The sequence below is a fragment of the Carya illinoinensis genome, chromosome 4 (assembly GCF_018687715.1).
Source record: "Carya illinoinensis cultivar Pawnee chromosome 4, C.illinoinensisPawnee_v1, whole genome shotgun sequence".
NCBI classification, from domain to species: domain Eukaryota; kingdom Viridiplantae; phylum Streptophyta; class Magnoliopsida; order Fagales; family Juglandaceae; genus Carya; species Carya illinoinensis.
In genome coordinates this window covers 31970752-31992252 of record NC_056755.1, presented here as the reverse complement: position 1 = coordinate 31992252, position 21501 = coordinate 31970752, and the positions used below count along the sequence as shown (strand labels likewise).

The following is a 21501-nucleotide window of genomic DNA, read 5'->3' as shown; positions in this document are numbered from 1 at the left end:
TATTTGTGTTTTGTAATATTTTATATGTATGATTTGAACAGTTTTGTATTAAACTAATGAAAATTCTGGTACTTAGTTTATGACTTTGCTATCTACTGCGTGTTTATTCGTGTACATTTGTTGCTTATATACACACTTGGCACTCGTCGATAGGGTGGTGACCCGCAATGTCATCATCCGGACGTCTCGATTTTTCCGTGTCCTTGCGTGGGGATTTGGGGGCGTCACAGTCATTATCCCAGATAATGGTTCAAAAACCAAACCATCAGAGCACTGTAAGCGGGAATCACAGGCTGGACTCTATCACCATCCCTGCTCACCACCGTCCCTACGCGTGCATAGTAGACGGGAATCACAGGCGGGATTCTACCATCGTCCCTGCTTACCACCATCCTTACGTCGCGTGCACCGTAGGCGGGAACCACAGGCGGGATTCTACCACCGTCCATGCTTACCACCATCCCTATACGTGCCTTTGACTCAAACCAGTCAATCCAATCGTTCATATATACCAAAAATATTTCTCGCTTGAAAGTCCAGTTTTCAAGTTCCAACACATGTACATACATGCAATGCACATCTCAAGATACAATTCATCCAACAAATAACAATATCAACAATAACCAAACACTCCGTCGTCAAATCCATTCGACCCCCGACTCCTCGAACTCAGTCTGGAATTAACCAATCAGTCAATGATTTTATTGGAAAAGCAATAATATATTTAAATCTAACATAGAGTTTGAAAAATACTTACAGCGCTATAAGATATTTTTTGAAGGATCACGACGTTGCAAACGGCGGAGAAAAAGTAACGTAACAGTGTAAAATACACTGTGGTCGTGGGTTGTAAAATACCCACTTTTGAACGGAGACAAACCAAGACTTGAAATTGATAGGGAATGGCCTAAAGATGTTTATGAAGCTAATGGAAGTAAGTTTTGGCTATGGGTGGTGGTGGAAATGGCGGTGGAAGTGGAAAAAGAGCAAATCGGAGTTGAGCTCGTGGGAGTTGATCTGGCAACGGATCGGGGTCGAAAATGGGTGGTTTAGGACGGCAAGAGGTAGGTGATGAAGTGGTAAAAAGTTGGTGGCCGGAGGTGGAGCGACGGCTGCAAAAATGGCCAAAAACCATGCGGCTTAGATGGGCTCTCGGCGGCAAACGGCGGCTCGGATGGAGGTGAGATTTGGTGGGGAGGTGAGCCGGCCAGAGGGAGAACTTTTTGGGTTGGTGGTGCCGGCCACGTCACCGGCGAGCGGCGGTTCTGGGTTGAGGAAGCAACTAGTGACAGAGAGAGAGAAAGAAGGTGCAGCTCGCGCAGGAGGAGGAAGAAAGAAGAAAGAAAAAGAAGAAAAAAGGAAAAGAAGAAAAGGAAAAGAAAAGGAAAAGAGAAAGAAAAAGAGAAAAAAAAAAAGAAAAGATGGGGAAAAAGAAATTAGGTCCAATCCTCACCTTCGGAGTCCAAAAACTGATCCGACGAAAACAAATATAAAAACTATAAAACGACTAAAATAAATTAAACACCATATCAAACTAAAATAATAAATAACTAATAAAAACTAAGAACTAAATTTTAAATCCAAAAACAAATGAAATTAAATTACACAGCAATAAATTCAAAACGATTATTAATATAAAGAAAGCTCCACAAAACAAATATCACAACTAAATAAATCCAATTAAAATACAATAATTTAAAATAAAAGAAATAATATATTAATTAAATTAAAATACTCCTTCAGTGAAAATATACGTAAAAACGGGATATCACATTTTTCAAACCATGAAGTACCTTATCCAATGAGCTCCACATAACAACATTTCTATTGTTTTAACAGACATTGATGCACGATAAGGATCAATCGCTCTACCACCAGAACTAAATGTAGATTCTAAAGCCACTGTAATAATTGGAATTGACAAAATATCACGTGTCATCATACATAAAATGTGGTGCTTTAAATCAATAACCTTTCACCATTCCAAGGCATCGAAATGTGAATCTGAATCTTCACTACAAATATATAGAGCTACCACAAGAAGAATCATGTCTCGAGCATTTTCATGTCCTTTTGACTCCACATGGGCTAAATTATAATCTTCAGCATATTCATCACACAGCTCATGTAAGATTCTCAAGATAGCTTCTATGTTTCTAGTGGCTTCAGATTCAGAGAAATTACTAGAAAACAGAATTCAACAAACATCATTTTGAACCTTGGATCCAAAATTATAGTTATTGCCATAAGCAAGTTAAATTCCCCCAAAATATTTCTTAAACTTCGTATTTATCTTCACAACCATTGCTCGTATATAATCATTTTGGTCAGGAGACTTCTTGTTCAACACATCTTTTATTCTCCATACCTCAGGAAGGAATAAGTTAGCAGTTGGATGCTTAGTTTCTGAGATAATATTTTTCACCTCATTAAAAACTGCCAAAATTTGATGGACATTTTCCACTTTTATCTAATCTTCAATGCTTAGAACATAATTAGAACCTTGATCTCTCTCTCCATATCTTGGAAAGACTTCTTTAAACCCTACGGCTACTGCTTGCATTAGGTAAGTGCTATTCCATCGGGTAGGAACATCCAAAATAAGTTTCTTTGTAGGTAATTGCAATTGTTTTGCAATATCACTAAATTGCTTGATACGAGCTTCTAATGTAACCAAGTATTTCACCCATTCTCGAATACAATCGACAATTTCACCAATCTCGAATACAATTGACAATTTCACCAATCTCACTAAGTCCATCTTTGACCAATAAATTTGTTATATGTACTCATCAACGTAGATGAAAAAGTTGCCCTCGACAGATAACTTTTTTTTTTCAAAGTGAAATCATATTTGAGAACCCTTAAAACTACATCATTATATCTAGCATTGTCCACTATTATTGTAGACATTTTATTCTCAATTTTTCAAACTGTGAAACACTTTTGAAGAGCATCAGTAACAATAACCCCACTATGTGGGGGTGGCACATTATAAAAGTTTAAGATTCTTTTTTGTAAATGCCAATCAGGATCAACAAAATGACAGGTAACAACCATATATGAGATCTTTTGACTGGAAGTCTAGATGTCTGTTGTTATGCTAACTTTATTTGCACTTCTCAATATTGTTTTTAATTTCTTTTTCTCAATTTCATAAGTGGATTCACAATAATTTCTTGTTGTAGTACAACTTATCTTTTGCCAATAAGGAATATTAGCTCTTATAAATTTATTAAACACAACATGTTACATCATGGAAAATGGATACCCATGACAAATTATCATGTGAGAAGCAAGTTCTCTTACCTTTTTCGTATCATACGAGAAGTTTTTCACTTTATTCACACATTTAGGATCCTTCATGTCAATAGTTAAAACATTTTGCTTTGTAGAACCAGCTATGTGTGGAAGACAACTAGTCAAGTGGCTATGGAAGTAAGTTGTAGAACCTGATGAAGAAATAGACAAGAGGTCTTCTCAAAAGTTACATTCAACTTTATTTACACCATTCTTAACCACTATTTCAAAATATTTCCAAACAGTAGAAGTTTTCTTTCCAGGCTTCCTTTTGTGTACATATTTGTGGGGATCCTTAGGGGCACTTGGGTTTTCTTCTCTACTAATAATACTGTCAATTTCATGATTCCCATCATTACTATCAGACTCTATTAAAGTTGTGGCAGTTTTATCTTCTTATGTAGGTTCTATGTCTTCCATGAGTGAACTTGTAGATGAGCATTATATAATTATAACATTTTCAGACATGTCTAAAAAAAGATTTTTAGACAAGTAGTGGCAATATTAGTCACAAAACTGAATAACAAGTAATAAAGTCAAAATAAATAAATAACAATTTAACAATAAATGAATAACAAGTCGAAGGAATCTCGCTTAAAATAAAGTATGACTAACAATTTACAAAAATTTGTTAGATATACCAGCAACCCCCTAAAACACAAACAACCTTTTAGTGAAGATTATAAAGGCATCTTACCTTACCCACAACTATAATCATGCAGACGATAGGAACTTGTAAGTTTTTAACAAATATAGAACATTATAACCTTAAATTTGTGCAACAAGGTGCATTCTTTATTAAGTAATTAAACTTAACAAGAATATAAGCCACTAATAGAAAACTAAAAACTAAAAACTACTTCATTTAATCAATCTAGAAGTATTTTTATAAGGTTACGAGTTCAAAATGAGTCGAGTCAAGTTTATACAAATTTTGTTCACGAGCCTAAACTGAGTCAAGTTGAGATTATACGAGTTTCGCTCGTTTAATATTCGAACCAATATTAGTCATTGTGAACAACTCATTTATCAAATGACCCGAATCTAAACCGAGTTTATACGAGTCAAGCTCAAACTATTCATGAGTACCTCTATTCGTTTGCAACCCTATGCACGTCATGTCCCATGCATAAAGTATATCACAAAAATTATTTTCAAGTCAGTGAAATCTTTTATTTTTATCACGACCCCAAGTGATAGGATTGCATATTATCCTAGTAGAACTCTATTTTATATGCTAGAGTATTTAAAATAGTGTTAAATTTACTGGGTTAACAAAGTACCATCAACAAGTTTTGAATGGGACCTAAGTAATTGGTTGCCAAAGCGAAATCAGGCACCCAACGCTGATGGTTCTAACCTCGTGTTTATCAGTTTTAATCAGTTCAGTTATGATGACATACTCATAGATATAGCAGATACCTGTGATGTGACGTTGCAACGGCCGGAGTACACAACTCAAGGGGACTTGTAGAGAATCCACATAATCATGTTTAATTAACCATGTTTATGTTGAATAAGATTCCAAGTTCAAGTTCAGTTCATGTCAGTTTTTAGTCTATGTCAAGTTTCAACATATGTTAGTACATGTCATGCTAATTAAGTTAGTAGTTAACTTGCTAAGATTTGTAATCAAATATCATTTGGTAGTCCTAATTACTATTCCTCCCGGAAAGGTAAACTATGCTAAGATCTGGAGAAACAACTGAGGATAGAGTGGATGAGTTCGATTAGGCCCCAACACGACGATAAGAAAATAGTTACTTCAGTCCTCCAGTTCATAGATAGGATTGGCTATCTTAGCCAAGTTGTGTGAGCGACTCGACGAGTTAGTTCAGTAGTTATGCTTTTCAGTGCTCTACTTATGAAATACTGACTCTAGTACTTATTTATGTAGACTCTAATACTCTCAAGACGGTTCGACCTTTGAGCTGTGAGCAAATATAGTATTCCGTTCTTTGCAAATACCATATGCCAAACCTACAAGCATGCTCTCAACATATGCCTTATGTGTTAAGCCATCTATACTGTGTGATCGATCATGATGAATCTGTATGCCTATCATAAAATATGACTTACCAAGATCTTTTATTTCAAGGATTTCTGAAAGAAACTTCCTAGTTTCAAGTAATAAGCCTATGTCACTACTCGCTAGTAGGATGCCATGGATATATAACATTGAAAATATAAATTTGCTCTCATTGATCTTATGATAAATATATTAACCCACAACATTTTCCTTAAAACTATAATAGGAAATTATTCAATCAAATTTTTGATATAATTGGTGGGATGCCTACATTAAACCATAAATGGATTTCTTCAGCTTGCAAACCAAATGACTTGATTCATCAACTCAAGGTCCTCTGGTTTCACCCTATATATTGTTTTCTCCTTGTCGTTATTAAGAAAAGTGGTATTCACATCCATCTAATGAAGTTCTAAATCAAAATGAGCTACAACTATCATAAAGAGTATTTAGACAAGATTGGAGAGAAAATCTCTTTTTTTAGTAAAGCTTTCTGCAACTAGACTTACTTTATAATTCTTGACATCGCTTTTAGAGTCTAACTTGGTTTTGAATACCCATTTACCATCAATTGATTTAATACCCTTAGGAAACTCTTCAAGGTCCCAAACGTCATTGTCTTTCATAGACTTTAACTCATCTAGCATTGCGCCCATCCACTTTTGGGAGTTAGCTCTTTGTTTGTTTTGATTGAAAGAAATTGGGTCATTGTCCAACCCTAATATCAAACTCATATCCTTGAAAATAAACAATGTAACAATCTAGAATTGCTTATCTACTCTCCCTATTTGATCTCTTTATTGACAACACAGGTATGATTTACTGATCTGCATCCATATCTTGTACTATGATATTTGTAACCACCTAGCCACTCTTAGTATTTGTCAATAGAATTTCAATTTGTTCCTCTTGAAATACAATATTTGTAGTTTGTGTACTATCACTATCCTAAATATCCTCAATGAATTTGGCATTAGCTGTCTCAATTATGGTATTATCTCCTAAATTCGAAACCCCTCAATCTCTCCAAGTAACCAACAAAGTAGCAATTGTTCTATGTTCTGTTTCCTTTAATTAGGCCTATATGGCCTAACTTTAGCTGGACAACCGTAGACATGAAAATACTTAATAATAGGCCTTTTGCTAGTGATTTTAGTAAAAAAAACAATGAGTTATCACACTCCTAACCATATCCTTTAAGGTTCAATTTCATCCCTTAGCTTCGCCATTTTGGGACCATGTATTGAGGATTAATGATGCCACATTCTTCTTCTAAATACCTCACAAATGGCACAGGACTCTGTTTACTTGATCTGTCACATCTACCATAATATTCGCGACCATGGTGAGATCTAACAGTCTTAGGTTTTTTATCAAGTAGATTTTCAACTTTAGCTTTGTAAGCGTTAAAAACATCCAATGCTTGCGATTTTGCATATATCAAATATAAATAACTATAATGAATAGTCATCTATGAAAAATAAAATATTATTGACCATTTCAAGATGTCGTATGGAAAGTCAAATGTCAGCTTGAAATCATTTTGGCACCTGTTTTCCTTATATTTATTTGTTTGTCTTTTATACATTCAAAACAGATTTTAAAGAGAAATACTAGAATGAAGTCTTATACCACAAGTATCCACCTAACCAACATGTGATTTTTTATTTTTATCATTTTATTTAAATGCACATATTTAAACATTAAGATAGAAGGGTAAAAATGACAAATCACATGTTAATTAGGTAGATGTGTGTAGTATAAGACTTACATTTAGAATTTTTCATGTCTCAAATGCTTATGCCACAATATAAAGGAATGATCATTAATTAATCTTTTTCTTTATGCCATAACTATTTACATGCAAGATTTTTTTATCTATAAGTAAAACGCATGCAAGTCTAACAAATAAAAATTATCGATTAGAGAGCCAGTACCAATAATATTTGAATATCATAAAAGACTAAATTTATCGTTTCCAATGAACAAGAATAACCAAATTTGTCCAAATAATAAACAAAAATTAAATTTTATCTAAATGATAGTATATAAAAATCTCATCCAAATCCAAATAAAAACCAAACACTAGTTTAATGTATAGACTCCATGTAACTCTGCACTAACTTTAATTTCATCTCCCAATAAATGGATTTTTCAACATTGGTGAGTGTTCAGCACTTTGGTAGAAGGAGCATACCTGTAGCCATTGAAGAGAAGAGCAAAGTGGTTTGGTCTTTCATGTCCAATATTCACTTTCTATTAAAAACAATTATAGCAATGGGATGCATAGAGTTAAGAGTGAATCTAGGGTGGGGACCGCAGCCTATTTATATTACCTGAATTTCAATTTTATCCATCATAAAATAATAGAATTACATGGATCTTAATGGGTCTCTATAAATGAATTGGGACCATACCACTTTAATCCTCATGAACAAACCAACATCATGGCCTTTTAAATATGTCTACCTGTAGACATTACCTTTTTTTTTTTTTGAGAAGATGGGGACTTCATATTAATACTACGAGCAAAAGAGGTTACAAATGCATTGAGGATAATCCTCTACAAGAACAGACTCCTCACCAAGCTCCAAAGAGCTTTTGGCCAAGGTGCGTGCCACTACATTGATCTGCCTAGGTACATGCCTAAAAGACCAAGTATGGTAGGAAAGCAAAAGTTTCTTTATGTCAAGGAAGATCAGGCCTGCAGTACTCCAGTCCTCAGCACAACTGTTAATCCCACTGACCACTAGCTTAGAATCCCCTTCAAATATGACATTATGGAGACCAATTTCTAGACCCAACTGCACAGCTCGCAAGGCAGCCAAAGCTTCTCCCAGAAGAGGATCAGGGAAGGAGTTTTTAGGACTTCTAAGGGTGGCTGTGACTAGGCCATCCCAATATCTGACTGCCACTCCAATTCCCACCATGCAATTCACCTTGTCAATGGCTGCATCCCGGTTTATTTTGTAGAAATCTGTAGGAGGCTTGCACCACACAACTGGTGCCTGAGTTGGGAGAGGTTGCTTCTTTGGTTGACTGTTAAGCTCTTCCACTTCACTCTTTCTCGATGAGACAAACTTGGAGACCTGTAAAGGAGAGATAAAGCTAGATTCGAAAACAAACTTGTTCCTCCTATGCCACAATTTGGTGGCTGTGAGAGCCAGTTCCACGTGTTCCTTAGTAGGGAGAAGAGAGAGCTGGTCTGCCAGCAGTTCATGGAATGGTTGTTCCTCTGACCTACATTTTTGGAGTCTTCTTGAGCCATAGCTCCAAACATCCTAGGCTGCCGTGCATGACCATAGAACATGAGCTGTGGTTTTTGGAAAAGAGTGACAGATGGGACATAAAGGAGATTCAACAATCCTCATTCTAAACAGATTTGCTTTAGTTGGAAGGATGTCCTTTGCAGCTCTCCATATGAACACTTTAACTTTGCTCGGCACTTTAAGCTTCCACAGTTGCTTCCAGAGGGCCCCTTGGGTAGGAGGTTGAGATCCTTGCCCATGCCTGCTATCATTCATGGAAACCTGTAGATGGTAAGCTGATTTTACTGTGAACATGCCATTTGTGGTGCATCTCCAGGTTAGTCTATCACTGCTACTGCAAGGACTGATGTGTAGCTTGGATATGACTGCCACTTCCTCAGGAATGAAGACATCCTGTATGAGAGCCAGGTTCCAGGAGTGAGTATCTTGATCTATGAGAGAGTTCACAGTAGCTCCTGAACTGAGAATCTTGAGAGGAGATTGGACCTTGAAAGAAGTAGGGGTAGGCAGCCATCGGTCTAACCAAACCTTCACTGAGTTGCCATTTCCAATCTTCCAGAGGAGGCCTTCAGCCAACAATGGCCTAGCTGCTGTTATACTTTTCCATACAAAGGAATCACTTCCTCTGACTTTAGCCGAGAGAAAATCACCAAAGGGAAAATATTTGGCTTTTAGAACCTTGGAGGCAAGGGATTGGGTGTTGATGAGAAGCCTCCACCCTTGCTTGGCTAGCATGGCTTTATTGAAGTCTTCAAAGGCTCTGAAACCCAGGCCCCCATCTTGCTTGCCCTTTCCATACAAAGGAATCACTTCCTCTGACTTTAGCCGAGAGAAAATCACCAAAGGGAAAATATTTGGCTTTTAGAACCTTGGAGGCAAGGGATTGGGTGTTGATGAGAAGCCTCCACCCTTGCTTGGCTAGCATGGCTTTATTGAAGTCTTCAAAGTCTCTGAAACCAAGGCCCCCATCTTGCTTGCCCTTTCCAATTCCTTTCCAACTAAGCTAGTGCATTTTAGATTTTTGGTTATTTATCCCCCACCAGAAAGATTGCATCAGCTTGTTTATGTTTCTCAGGATTCCTTTGGGAATTATGAAGATTCCCATGCAATATGTGGGAATGGATTGAATGACTAATTTTAGCAAGACCTCTTTCCCGGCTGAGGACAAGAGATTTGTTTTCCAATTGCTCATCTGAGCCTTGATTCTATCCAAGATAGGATTAAAAGCTCTGCCCTTGTTTTTTCCAACAGATGAAGGTAGTCCTAAGTACTTCTCAAAAGGACCCGATGCCTTCATACCAGCCAAGTTTAGAATGGAATTTTGAGCTACTTGGCTTGTGTTCTTGCTGAAATAAATTGAAGACTTATCCAGGTTGAGCCTCTGACTAGAGCTTGCTTCATAAGAATTGAGTATGAGCTGAAGATTGGTCCATTCCTGTTGATGTGCCTTGCAGAAGACCATACTATCGTCTGCAAAAAATAAATGATTGACTGTTATAGAGCCTCTTGAAAGAGGGAAACCAGAGATGGAGCCTTGCTGTTCAGCCAAGTTCAGAGCCGAGGAAAGTACTTCTGAGCATAGGATAAATAAATATGGGGAAAGGGGGTCTCCTTGCCGTATTCCTCTTGAGGGTTTGAAAGAAGGTTGAGGGATGCCATTGACTAGGATTGAGTAAGTCACTGTTCCTGTGCACTGCATGATCAGATCAGTCCACTCTCTGTCAAAACCCATTTGCTGAAGCACTTGATGAATGAAGGACCACTCTAGCCTATCATAGGCCTTGCTCATATCAAGCTTGAGGGCCATGTAGGCTTCTCTACCATTCTTCCTTCTGTTTTGCATTGAGTGAAGGAGTTCATAAGCAACAATAGTGTTATCTGAGATCATTCTTCCTGGAACAAAAGCACTTTGGGTGTCTGATATTAGCTTTGGCAAGATGGTCTTTAACCTGTTTGCAAGGACCTTAGCTATGATCTTGTAGTACACATTACAAAGGCTAATTGGCCTATAATCAGTGACCTTCCTAGGGGAATTCTTCTTAGGAATGAGGGTTATGTAAGTGTGATTGATAGCTTGGAACCCAGCCTTTGTGTTAAGGTGCTCTAGTACTGCATCTGTTACATCTTTGCCAACCGTGAGCCAGTGGCTTTGGAAGAATATTGCTAGAAAACCATCTGGGCCAGGTGAGCCCAGTGGATTCATTTCATGTATAGCCAGCTCAATCTCCTCTTTGGTATATGCCTTAGTAAGGGACAGGTTCATTTCAGGGGTGACCGTGGTATTGAGGACTTCCATAATGGAGTTGGAAATATTGGGATTGGAGGATGTGAAGAGGTCCATAAACACAGCTTGGAATTCAGGCCCTATATCCTCAGGGGATGTCAAAATCTGGCCCTCCTCAGTGTGGAGTTTCTGAATTATATTCTTCTGTTTTCTAGCGAGGCACACTTGTGGAAGTATTTGGTGTTCCTGTCACCATCTTGGAGCCTCCTTTGTTTGGCTCTTTGCCTCCATTTCAGGTCAGTCTGCTCTAGTGAGGAGTTCAACTCCTTTTGTAAGGATTTGATTAGATCATTATCCAGACCAGTATTGGAAGCTTGCAGGGTTCTCAAAAGTTCTTTCTTATGGGTCAGTTCCTACTGGTGAGATTTCCTGTTGATGTTATTCCACTCTCTTAACTGGAATCTGCATCTCTCAAGGCTCCTTCTAGTGACATCTACCCTTGATCCTGTTTGGAGGGATCCCAGCCAGGCCTTTTTAATTACTGCCACACACTCTTCCTGCTTAGCCCAAGAGGCCTCATACCTGAATATTTTCCTATGGGTGCGAGGGGTAGGATCTGTAACCTTGCTTGAGATATAGAGAGGGTTGTGATCAGAGCATAAGGTGGGTAAAATGGTGACTAAGTTTGAGTCAAAGTAATCATGCCATGCACAATTTACTAGTCCTCTGTCCAATCTTTCTTTAGTAAAACTTGTTCCCTCATGGTTGTTGCACCAAGTATAATGAGAGCCCACATAACCAATGTCACCAAGATTACAAACTGCTAGGGACTGTCTGAATTCTTCCATCTGTCTGAAGGATCTGGGAAGGCCACCCCACTTTTCACCATGAGAGGTAATTTCATTAAAGTCTCCCATGCACATCCAGGGGGTGAATTGGTCAGGTTTAAGATGTCTAAGTAGGGCCCAACTTTCCTTTCTTCTTGCTGCTATAGGGTGACCATAAAATCCAGTGACTAGGAAGTGATTTGGGAAATTAGAGAATTGGATTTGAAGGGTTATATGACTGAGGGAGTATGAAACCAGATTAGCTTGAGTTTGAAGTTTCCAAAAGAAGGCTAGGCCTCCACTTCGACCAATGCAGTCCACAACAAAGCTACATTCATAGCCTAGCTTATTTTTGATGGTTTCTAATTTCTCTCTTCTGCATTTGGTTTCCATAAGGAACACCAATGATGGGGACTTATCTCTCACTAAACTGTGGAGTTCTCTAACTGTCCAAGGATTCCCAAGCCCTCGGCAGTTCCAGCACAGGGCATTCATGGAGATGGGCAGGGCTGTCGAACAGCCTCTGCCTTGTTACCATGCTTGAGTCTTTTTTAGGATCTCGTGGGCTTTGAAGATAGGGGTGTGCTTCTTTTTTTGTTTTTACTGATGACATGGTGGGAGATGGGAAGAGACATGGATGGGCCATCATTTGGGTTTGGTTTGCCACGGGCCCTCCTTTTCCAATTTGTCAAAGGAGGGTTAAGAACCTGAGGTTTTGGGCCTATCTGGGTATTCAAAATAGAGGGACTTACTTGTAGAGTTTCTACTGCTGGAGCCATGTTGGTGTCTGTTGCCAGGTGGACTGCTTGGTCCTTGGGAGAGATGGTTTTGATAGCTGCTGCATCAGACACCTCGAGACTATGAGAAGCTTCCTTTTCTGATCTTTGAAGACTTTCATTGTACTTATGAGTCTGAAAGTTACCAACTCCCCTTACCTCCTCCACATCACCCTTTGAGAGCACAGGGTCACTAGGTACTGTTTCCCTAACATCATTTGACTTTCTAGAGCAGCTGTTCCAGTCAAATTCTGCACTTTGTTCATCTGAACTACCATGTTGTCCCCTACCTGAGACCCTCCCCACTGGACTGCCTGCCTGAGGTTGGTGGCTTGATGTTTTATGCGGTGCAGTGGCTCTAAGCCAGGAGCCATATTGTGCTTGAGATGCAGGCTGGAAACTTTCATCTATAGCTTGCCTTGAATAGTTGGAGTGGGAATGCAGGATTGTTCCACAGAGGTAGCAGAAAGAAGGGAGCCTTTCGTATTTGAAAGGTATCTAGATCTTGTTATTCTCAACAGATACTAGTCTTCCCCTTGCCAGTGGTTTGGAGATGTTGATGAGTACCTTTACCCGCAGGACTCCCCCCCATGCTCTTCCTTTTTCATCAACCTCTACTGTAAGGACCTTAACAGCACTTGCTCCCAGTTTTTCACCCATAGTTCTATTTAGGCCTGCAAAAGGAAGGTCATGTAGTTGGATCCAGAAGGGTTCTAACTCGAACTGGATGTCTTTCAAGGCTTGCTTGCCTTTGCATTCTTGGAGGCAGATTAAACTTCTATCAAAGGACCAGGGGCGGCCAGCCAGCACCTTGTTTTTCACAGAGAGGTTTTGAAATTCAATGAGGAATTTGTTTCTGCCAAAGTCTTTGAAAGATAGACCCCCTTCAGCATTCCATATCCTAGTCATAGTTGCTTTGAAGGCTCCTTTATTTACTCCCCTTTCCGATACCACCAATGCAGCAAGACACAAGTTACTAATATCCTGTGCAATTAACAGTTCCTCCTTTGGGAGAAGTATTTCTTGTTGTTCCTCCTCTGTGAGCCTTAATCCCTTACATAGAAAAGAAAGTTCCTCCTCCATTGTAGGACTAAACCTTTAATGAGAAAAGAACTACCAGCAATAGAGAACTGAAAAGAAACTCTATGTTCTAAAGAGCATAGAGAGAAAACCTCATCTCCTAGAGAGAGGACCGTGATATAGTTATTCACCTGTAGACATTACCTAAATCTTATATTTGACAATTATATAATTTATAATTTATGATCTATGTAAATCTACTAATTAAAATAGTTTCTAACATCTTTTGTGTATAAACAATCATGGGCATATCCAAGTGCAACTTCAATCACTTTTAAGGTGGTCTCATAATCATTTGTGGTGTTGAAAGCATGGTACGTAATATTTCTCATGACTAGCATAGACATTCTGATCTAGAAAGAGACAATAGAAACCAAGAAATAGCCGATGTGATTTGGTTTGTATATTTAAATCAAGATCAAGTTCTTATTGGAATGGTACAACACTAGTTGTACTAAATGGGTAACATCAATAAGATATGAGAAATGATTTGCTAATCACATTACCCATATATATCCTTTCTTCAAACTTGATAAACTTAGAGAGAAGCATGCTTGAGAATAGTGAGAAATTATAAAAATTTCCCTTCCAAGCCATGAGAAAGATGTATAAGAGTACACAATGGATACCTCAAGCAAAACTTTTCGAGTTGCTCCAAGAGTTTATCCAACCTAACCAGATATTCTAGCAAGCCTCAGGCATCTCCTATCCTCATGAAAGTGGCAAATGACCACTTTCAATTTGAAGCATGTAATGCATGGTCTTTTACATGCCGTTGTGGCAAATGAGAGGGTCTGCCTATGTAGACATCCCTCTATCTCACATCTCCCAATCCCACATAGTGGGCAATACCTCAGGCCTATATCTCTTAATCGTTCACAATCTTGTTCATACAAGTAAATAGGTTGTACAACCACCAAGCACACCTATAAAAGAAAGGTGTGAGCACTATACCAAATCTCTCCCATAGAAGACCAGCACATAAACATCCCTAAAGTGTCTTGTTATGCCCTAGATTCATTCAATCACATCAAATCAAGCATTTTTTAACCCTCTTGAGTTTAACAAAAAAACAAAAACTCAGAACAATGTCCAACTACCTCTAAATCATTTTGATGTGTTTACAACATTAATCGCTACCAATGCATAGCGCCATGGTTTGATGTTAGTAAACACCATAGAAGATATGATGTTGAATAGTCATCCATTCTCCCTCATGTCATTTAATTTTGATTGAACAACTTGTCCAGTAATACGTCTTTAGAACATATCAATCATAATCACAGACAACACACCAAAGTAGCAGACATTATAACTTCTATCTCATGACATAGTCAAAGCTAAATAAATGGCACTGATTGAGCTAGAATATTGCATATTTTATAGATTTAGAATCAATATATTTTGATTACTTTATTAATATTATTATTGGTTTTAAATGAAAAAATGGTTTATAGATATAAATCCGAGTTGTTATTTAAATTGGTTAGTATCATGGTTCATGGTTACACTTATAACCTGTGATTTAATTAGGCAATATTTCCTCAAATGCACAACATATTTTTTATATTCAATTCTTACTTTTAATTTATTTCAGTTTCCTGTTGTGTTTTATTTTCAGGCTTTTAAATATTTTCGAAAGGGCTACACAGGCATCACGTGGGAAGTGCTTTTTGGTCTAGAAAGGAAAAGAGCAGTTGCTCTTTTCTGGTTAAGGAAAGGCACTCATAGCAGAGTGGCATTTTGAGGAAGGTAAGAGGCATCAAGTGATGGATAGTTGATTTTGCACAAGATGGACAAAACAAAAAGGTAGTTTTCCTTGTTTCGTTTGGGCGGCTTTTGGTCAAATGCATAGACAGAAGCTCTTGGTTTTGGTCTCTTTGGGATTTGAAAAAAAGAAAGGAATAGAGTAGTTTGCTTCTTCTGGTTTTGGGTCAGATGCAGTAGGCCTAGAAGAAGGCTGGAATGAAACATGGTTGGCTTGTACCAGGGACTTACCGAAAGGAAAAGGCACAGGCTGGCATGAAAGAAAAGACTTTTCGTTTGGAAAGGGGCAGGACAGAAACAACGTGACGAGGAGCTTTGGATTTTTCATTTGGGTTACGAACTGAGGGGGGAAGCACTTTGGTTGAAAATAGAGGGAAGAGAAAAAAAGAAAGAGAAAAAGAACAGAAAAAAAGGAAAGGGGTTCCTTTTCCTGGATTGGGAAAGAAAAGAGGAAGAGGGACCCTTGAACCAGACATAAAAATGAGAGAGAGAGAGAGAGAGAGAGAGAGAGAGAGAGAGAGAGAGAGAGAGAGAGAGAGAGAGAGAGAGAGAATTGCTTGGACGAACTGATTGGGAGAGCTTTGAACCAGAGGGGATTTTTTGGGTTTGTGGGGAGAGACGCTGGGCACTTTTCTGAAAGGGCTTATGGGCATTGGGTTTTTCTAGGCTTCAGGGAAGTGGACTTCACAGAGAGGTCGAGCTTCTTCCTGGACAGCGCATAGAACGATGCAAAAGAGGGACTTTAGTGTTTGGGTAGATAGAACAGACGGAGAGGGAGACATTTTTTGTTTGGAGCTCAGGGACTTGAGAGAGGCTGCAACACGGAGACGTTGGACTGGACAAAAGGGATTATTTTTCTAGTTTGGTAGAGATTGAAGCTGGAAGGTAGCTGGTTGCTGGGGCTTCTGCAGAGGAGACATATGGAATGCATGAGTCTAGGCTCGTTTTTGAACTAAAGAGAGGCTGGCTCACTTTGGGTCATTGGAGTTCTACGGTTTCCATATAGGAGTTCTTTTGGGCTTTTCTCTCCACTTTTGCTCTCTCTTGTGGCTATTTTCTTGTGTTGAATTTTGTGATTTATTTTAGTTCTCTAATGGAGAATATTTCTTTAATTTCCATGGCTCTTGTGATGAATATGGTTGGCTAAATTTTTGCATTAAGGCTAAAGGTGAAATTTAATGATTTAAACATTGTTTTCGGATCAACATTATAATTTGCATTGTGAGTTCAATTAATTGAATAGTTTTATTGTTTTGATTATCTATATATTTATCTTGGTTCATTGTGATTTCTAAATACATTGAATGCTTGAAAAAATTCATAGGATATTCAAATGAGTTTGTGAATGTTAAAATCATCAATCGTTCATAGTCAATCATTAGTGACTATTTTTGTTGACTTTAAATGCTAAATCTTTTAATTAAACAGAATCATTATTCTAGTTTAATTGAAGTAAATTGATTGGAGACAATATTCTAAATTATTAGACGGATCCTCAAAACTTTAGTCGTTCTCCATGTAGATTTATTTTATCATTTTAGTTTTATTTTGTTACTTTAAAAAATCTTCATCTCAGTAATTTTCTCTTTTATTTAATGCACGTTTTTTTTAGTAATTTCTTTTCATTGTTTGAGTTTATTTTCCTTATCATATAAATCAATCCATGTGAATTCAACTTTGTTAGGTACTACAATACATGTATACTTGCAGGTAAAACTGTCATGAATTTTTGATTCATTAGTTTGAGTCAAAGTTTAGGCGCAATAGGCACTCGATAAAATATAAGACTCACATAGTTTGAAAAAAGGAAACCATTTACTCACTTCCTCATTTGGTTGAATAAGCACATATAATATAAAATACATGTTACGGTTGATTTTTTTTTTCTCTAAGAGTGTATGGCAACCAACTTATCCCCTTGGAAAAGTACCTAGGGACACAATATCTCATCTCTACTCGCTACTGAAGTGCCATAGGTGATCACTCTTGTGAGTAAGCCGATCTAAACTTGTTGACATTCCTTGTGTGTGTATCTGAAAGAGAAAAATAATATGATAAAGATAAGAATTGAATAAAGTCATATTACATTAATTTCTAGGAAAGTTTACATCTCAATGTCAACTGAAACAATTACATTCACAATCTATGCCGTCCTATATTCCTAACATGAGCCACAAAAGCATATCTTGCTATAGGCTTTGTTAGGGGATGAGCAACCATGCGACTCGTAAAAAGGTGTTTCAAGACCACTATTTTTTTTGCACCATCATGTCTTTGATGTAGTGATATATGATATATATGTATTTAGTTTTTCCAACTACTGCTGAACAAGCTATGTATTCTGCCTCTAATGTGAATAAGGTTATACAGGATTATTTCTTGCTATTCCATGTAATGGCGTCATTGTTAAGCAAAAAAACATACCCAGTAGTTTCTTTGCATTCATCTAGGTCACTGCCTAATCAATATCTCTATAACCTCCTAACTACAAATCCAAGCCTTGATAGCACAATACATAGTCTGCAGTTCCTTTTAGATATCTCAGAATCCTCTTGACTGCTTTCTAATGAGTCAATCCAAGATTAGATTGGAATCTACTCACCAAGTCAACTGCATAGCATATGTTTAGCCAGAGTACACATCATTTCATATATTAGGCTGCCCACAACATTTACATAAGGCATACAAGCCATATTTTCCATTTCACTTTAAATCTTGGGACACATCTCTTGGGACAAGCTCTCGCTTCTAGTAATAAAAGTGTCAATAGATTTACATTCACACATTTGGAAGCGCTCGAAAACTTTTTTTATGTAAGTCTATTGGGACAAACACAGAAGTCTCTTTGATCAATCTCTGTAAATCTTAATTCCTAGAATATATTCTACCTTACCCATATCCTCATCTCAGAATTAAAGGATAACCACTATTTTGTGGTGACTATCAACCCTTTGTCATTTCCAGCCAATAATATGTAGTCAACATAAAATGACAACATAATGAAACTCTTTTTCGACTGTTTTACATAGACACAATGGTCTTCCGTGATCATCGTAAACCCATTCGAGAGAATGGATTGATGAAATCTAAGATATCATTGTCTAGATGTTTGCTTTAGGTCATATATAGATTGTTTGAGCTTGTACAATTTGCGCTCTTGACCTTTGACCATAAAGCCCATAGGTTTATCCATATAGATCTCCTCATCTAATTCTCCATGGAGAAATGTTGTTTAAACATCCATTTGATAGAGTTTCAAATCCATGTACACTAGCATGGCTAGAGTTAGGTGAATCAAGGCAAACCTCACCATAGGTGAGAAGGTTTCCTCATAGTCTATACCATGATGTTGGGCATATCCTTTTGCCACTAAGCAAGTTTTATACGTTTCTTTTGATCTATCTGACTTGCACTTGACCTTTAAAACTCATTTGTTCCCATTAGTCTTGCACCTTGATAATAGATTTACAAGATCCTTGACCTGGTTAGTTCTCATAGACTTTATATAATCATTTAGTGCTTTCATCCACTCATCTTTAGTAGAAGATAAGAGAGTCTCATGAATTGTCCTAAACTCATCATCATCTACAAAGTTACAATGAAAACTTTCCCCCTTCAATCCCAAGATGACAATGGGGAATACTTTCACGTATACTTTCACGTATGGATCTTAGAAGACTATAATCTCAAAACATGTGAGAATAAACTTTATATCTACATACAAAAAAATACTATTGAGCTAGTTCATCGAGTAACTTATGTAACTCAACTAACAAGGCTAGAATACTATCCAAAAACCTAACTATGAAAGTTGTAAGCTCCATGTTGCGTCTGCGACGTCTAGTCAACCTCTTCCAGTCTACCAGTGTCTGCTCCCTGTCCTGATCCTAACACATTACCTACCATTCGAGAGGAATGGTAGTTGAAACTACCACGATGAGATTCGATTACAAATCCTAAAAAGTTAATAGGAAACTCTTACATAAGTTAATGATGTATGCATAGCAGTAAATGCATGAATGCACAATCAAAGTCAATAGTAAATATAACATAACTTGACATAACATGACATGAAATAGTAAGTATAACGTAATTTGACATAACATGGCATGTAATAATAAGTATAACATTACTTGACATAGCATAATATGAGCTGACATAAGTTAAACTAAAACTGAATTTGAAACTAAGACTTGACTTGACATGATATGAACGTGAACTTAAAATATAACATAGACTTGAAATATAGTATGAATGTCAACATACATAACTTGAATTTGAACATAACATGATATAAATGTGAACTTAAAACATAACGTGAACGTGAACATAATATGACATGAACATAAACTTGAAACAAAACGTACACGTGAACATAATATGAATGTGAACTTAAACATAACATGAACGTGAACATAACATAACATAACATAAATGTGAACTTGAAATGTATTTTTGTCTCGTGGTGTGATCATGATAAAGTAATCTTATCTTATGGGGTTATTATGATTGTGTAATCTTATTTCATGGGGTTACCAAGTTTGAGTAATCTTATCTCATGGGATTACCATGATAGCGTATTCTTAACCCATGGGGTTACCATGATTGAGTATTTTTATCTCATGAGGTTATCATGATAGAATATTCTTATCTCATGGGGTTACCATGATTTAACAATAACCATAAACTGAATAATAACTTAACTGTAAGAGGACGTACATGAACATAAATCGAAAGACATGACGTACTTGACAGAAAATATTTCATAGCATGACATAACATGTAACATACAATATTTCATACCATGGTATGACATGTAACAGTGAATATTATGTGATATTACATACATGTAATAGTAAGTATTACATGACATGACATACATGTAACAGATGACATAACGTAACATGACATACTCTCAACTATAACAATACATACAGAATAGATTATATAATAGATAAGTATTCGTGATAAAAAAAAATCATGCGCAACAGATAAATATGAAATGATATGGTATGGTATGATATATATGATAGCATATATACATAAAGTATAGTTCCCTTACCCATCACGCATATATAGTAAAATGATAGTAAGTTAGAAACTAACTTATCTCGATTGTCACGTTCTATAAGAATAAAGCGTGAAACATAAGGAACTGTAAGAGGGTATTTACAAGTTAGAAATTTAATTACTAATAATTAGAATAAAATTACTATTTTACTCTCTACATGTGAAAAAATAATAATTTTACTCCTAATTTAAGAATTTCACATTCTAATTCCAAAAATTACTCTCATGTAAATTTTGTCCTAACCCAACTGTCAAATTAAAATAAATTATGAGAAACTCACAACTATGAGAAACTCACTGTGACCGAAATATCTGTAGGCCCATTCTCTTGATTTTTGTTGCAATTTCTTTAAATTTCAAAACTCATGATCAAACCAAAATTTTGCAACGAATGTATTCCTATCCTAAGTTTAAAAATATACTTAAGACATCAATTGGCAAAAAGCAAATCATCAACACCAAAATTTTGTAAAAAGACCCAAACGTTTTAACAAAAAACAAACTCTTGAATCACACGTTTTGACCTTAATCAAAACATTTTCAAGAATTCTAAAAAATCAAATCTTACTTCTAACATATTCATAACATCATCATAAGATCAAACATACTTTAAATCATAAAACAAAGTCACCAAAAATCACTAAACAACACTTGGAGTTTTCAATTCTACACTTAGTCCAAAAAAATAAATTTTTTTTAACTAGTTTTGATCATTCGTTTGATCCATGACTTAAAAAGATGAGATATTCAAACTATCACATCACATGGTTTAAAAATATATCTTAAAGAAGATCCAACCATCAAACTTAAAATCATACGCTTAAAATCAATAAAACACAGATATAATCCAAAACATCAAATCATAGGCCTAACCAAAATCCTCTTACATAAAAAAATTATATCTTTGAAACTAATATTAAGTATCTTGGAAATAAAATCCTAACATACATATAAGAAGCTTGGGATCATCACATAATATAATCAAAGCCTTTGGAATAAGATTAAACCCCGAAATATTCAAACTTTCACAAAACAAAACTGTTTTTCCATTTCTAGTTTTCAAGTTTCTAGATCTAAGAATATCTATCATAAAAAACTTTAGTCATGAAAAAAAAAAACCTCAATGAACATTTATAAACACATACTAATAACACTCCAT

At 36.6% G+C, this 21501-nt stretch overlaps 1 protein-coding gene across 1 annotated transcript; it reads right to left on the bottom strand.

Annotated features, from left to right (window-relative positions):
- Positions 1 to 7851: 7851 nt before the first annotated feature.
- Positions 7852 to 13508, bottom strand: LOC122306417. Its single transcript, XM_043118845.1, has 5 exons — positions 12993 to 13508; positions 12402 to 12923; positions 9746 to 11011; positions 8708 to 9417; positions 7852 to 8569 (listed from the first exon to the last, which is right to left on the bottom strand). Exons 1-5 carry the CDS (start codon positions 13506 to 13508, stop codon positions 7852 to 7854), a joined length of 3732 nt encoding a protein of 1243 aa, XP_042974779.1.
- Positions 13509 to 21501: the final 7993 nt, after the last annotated feature.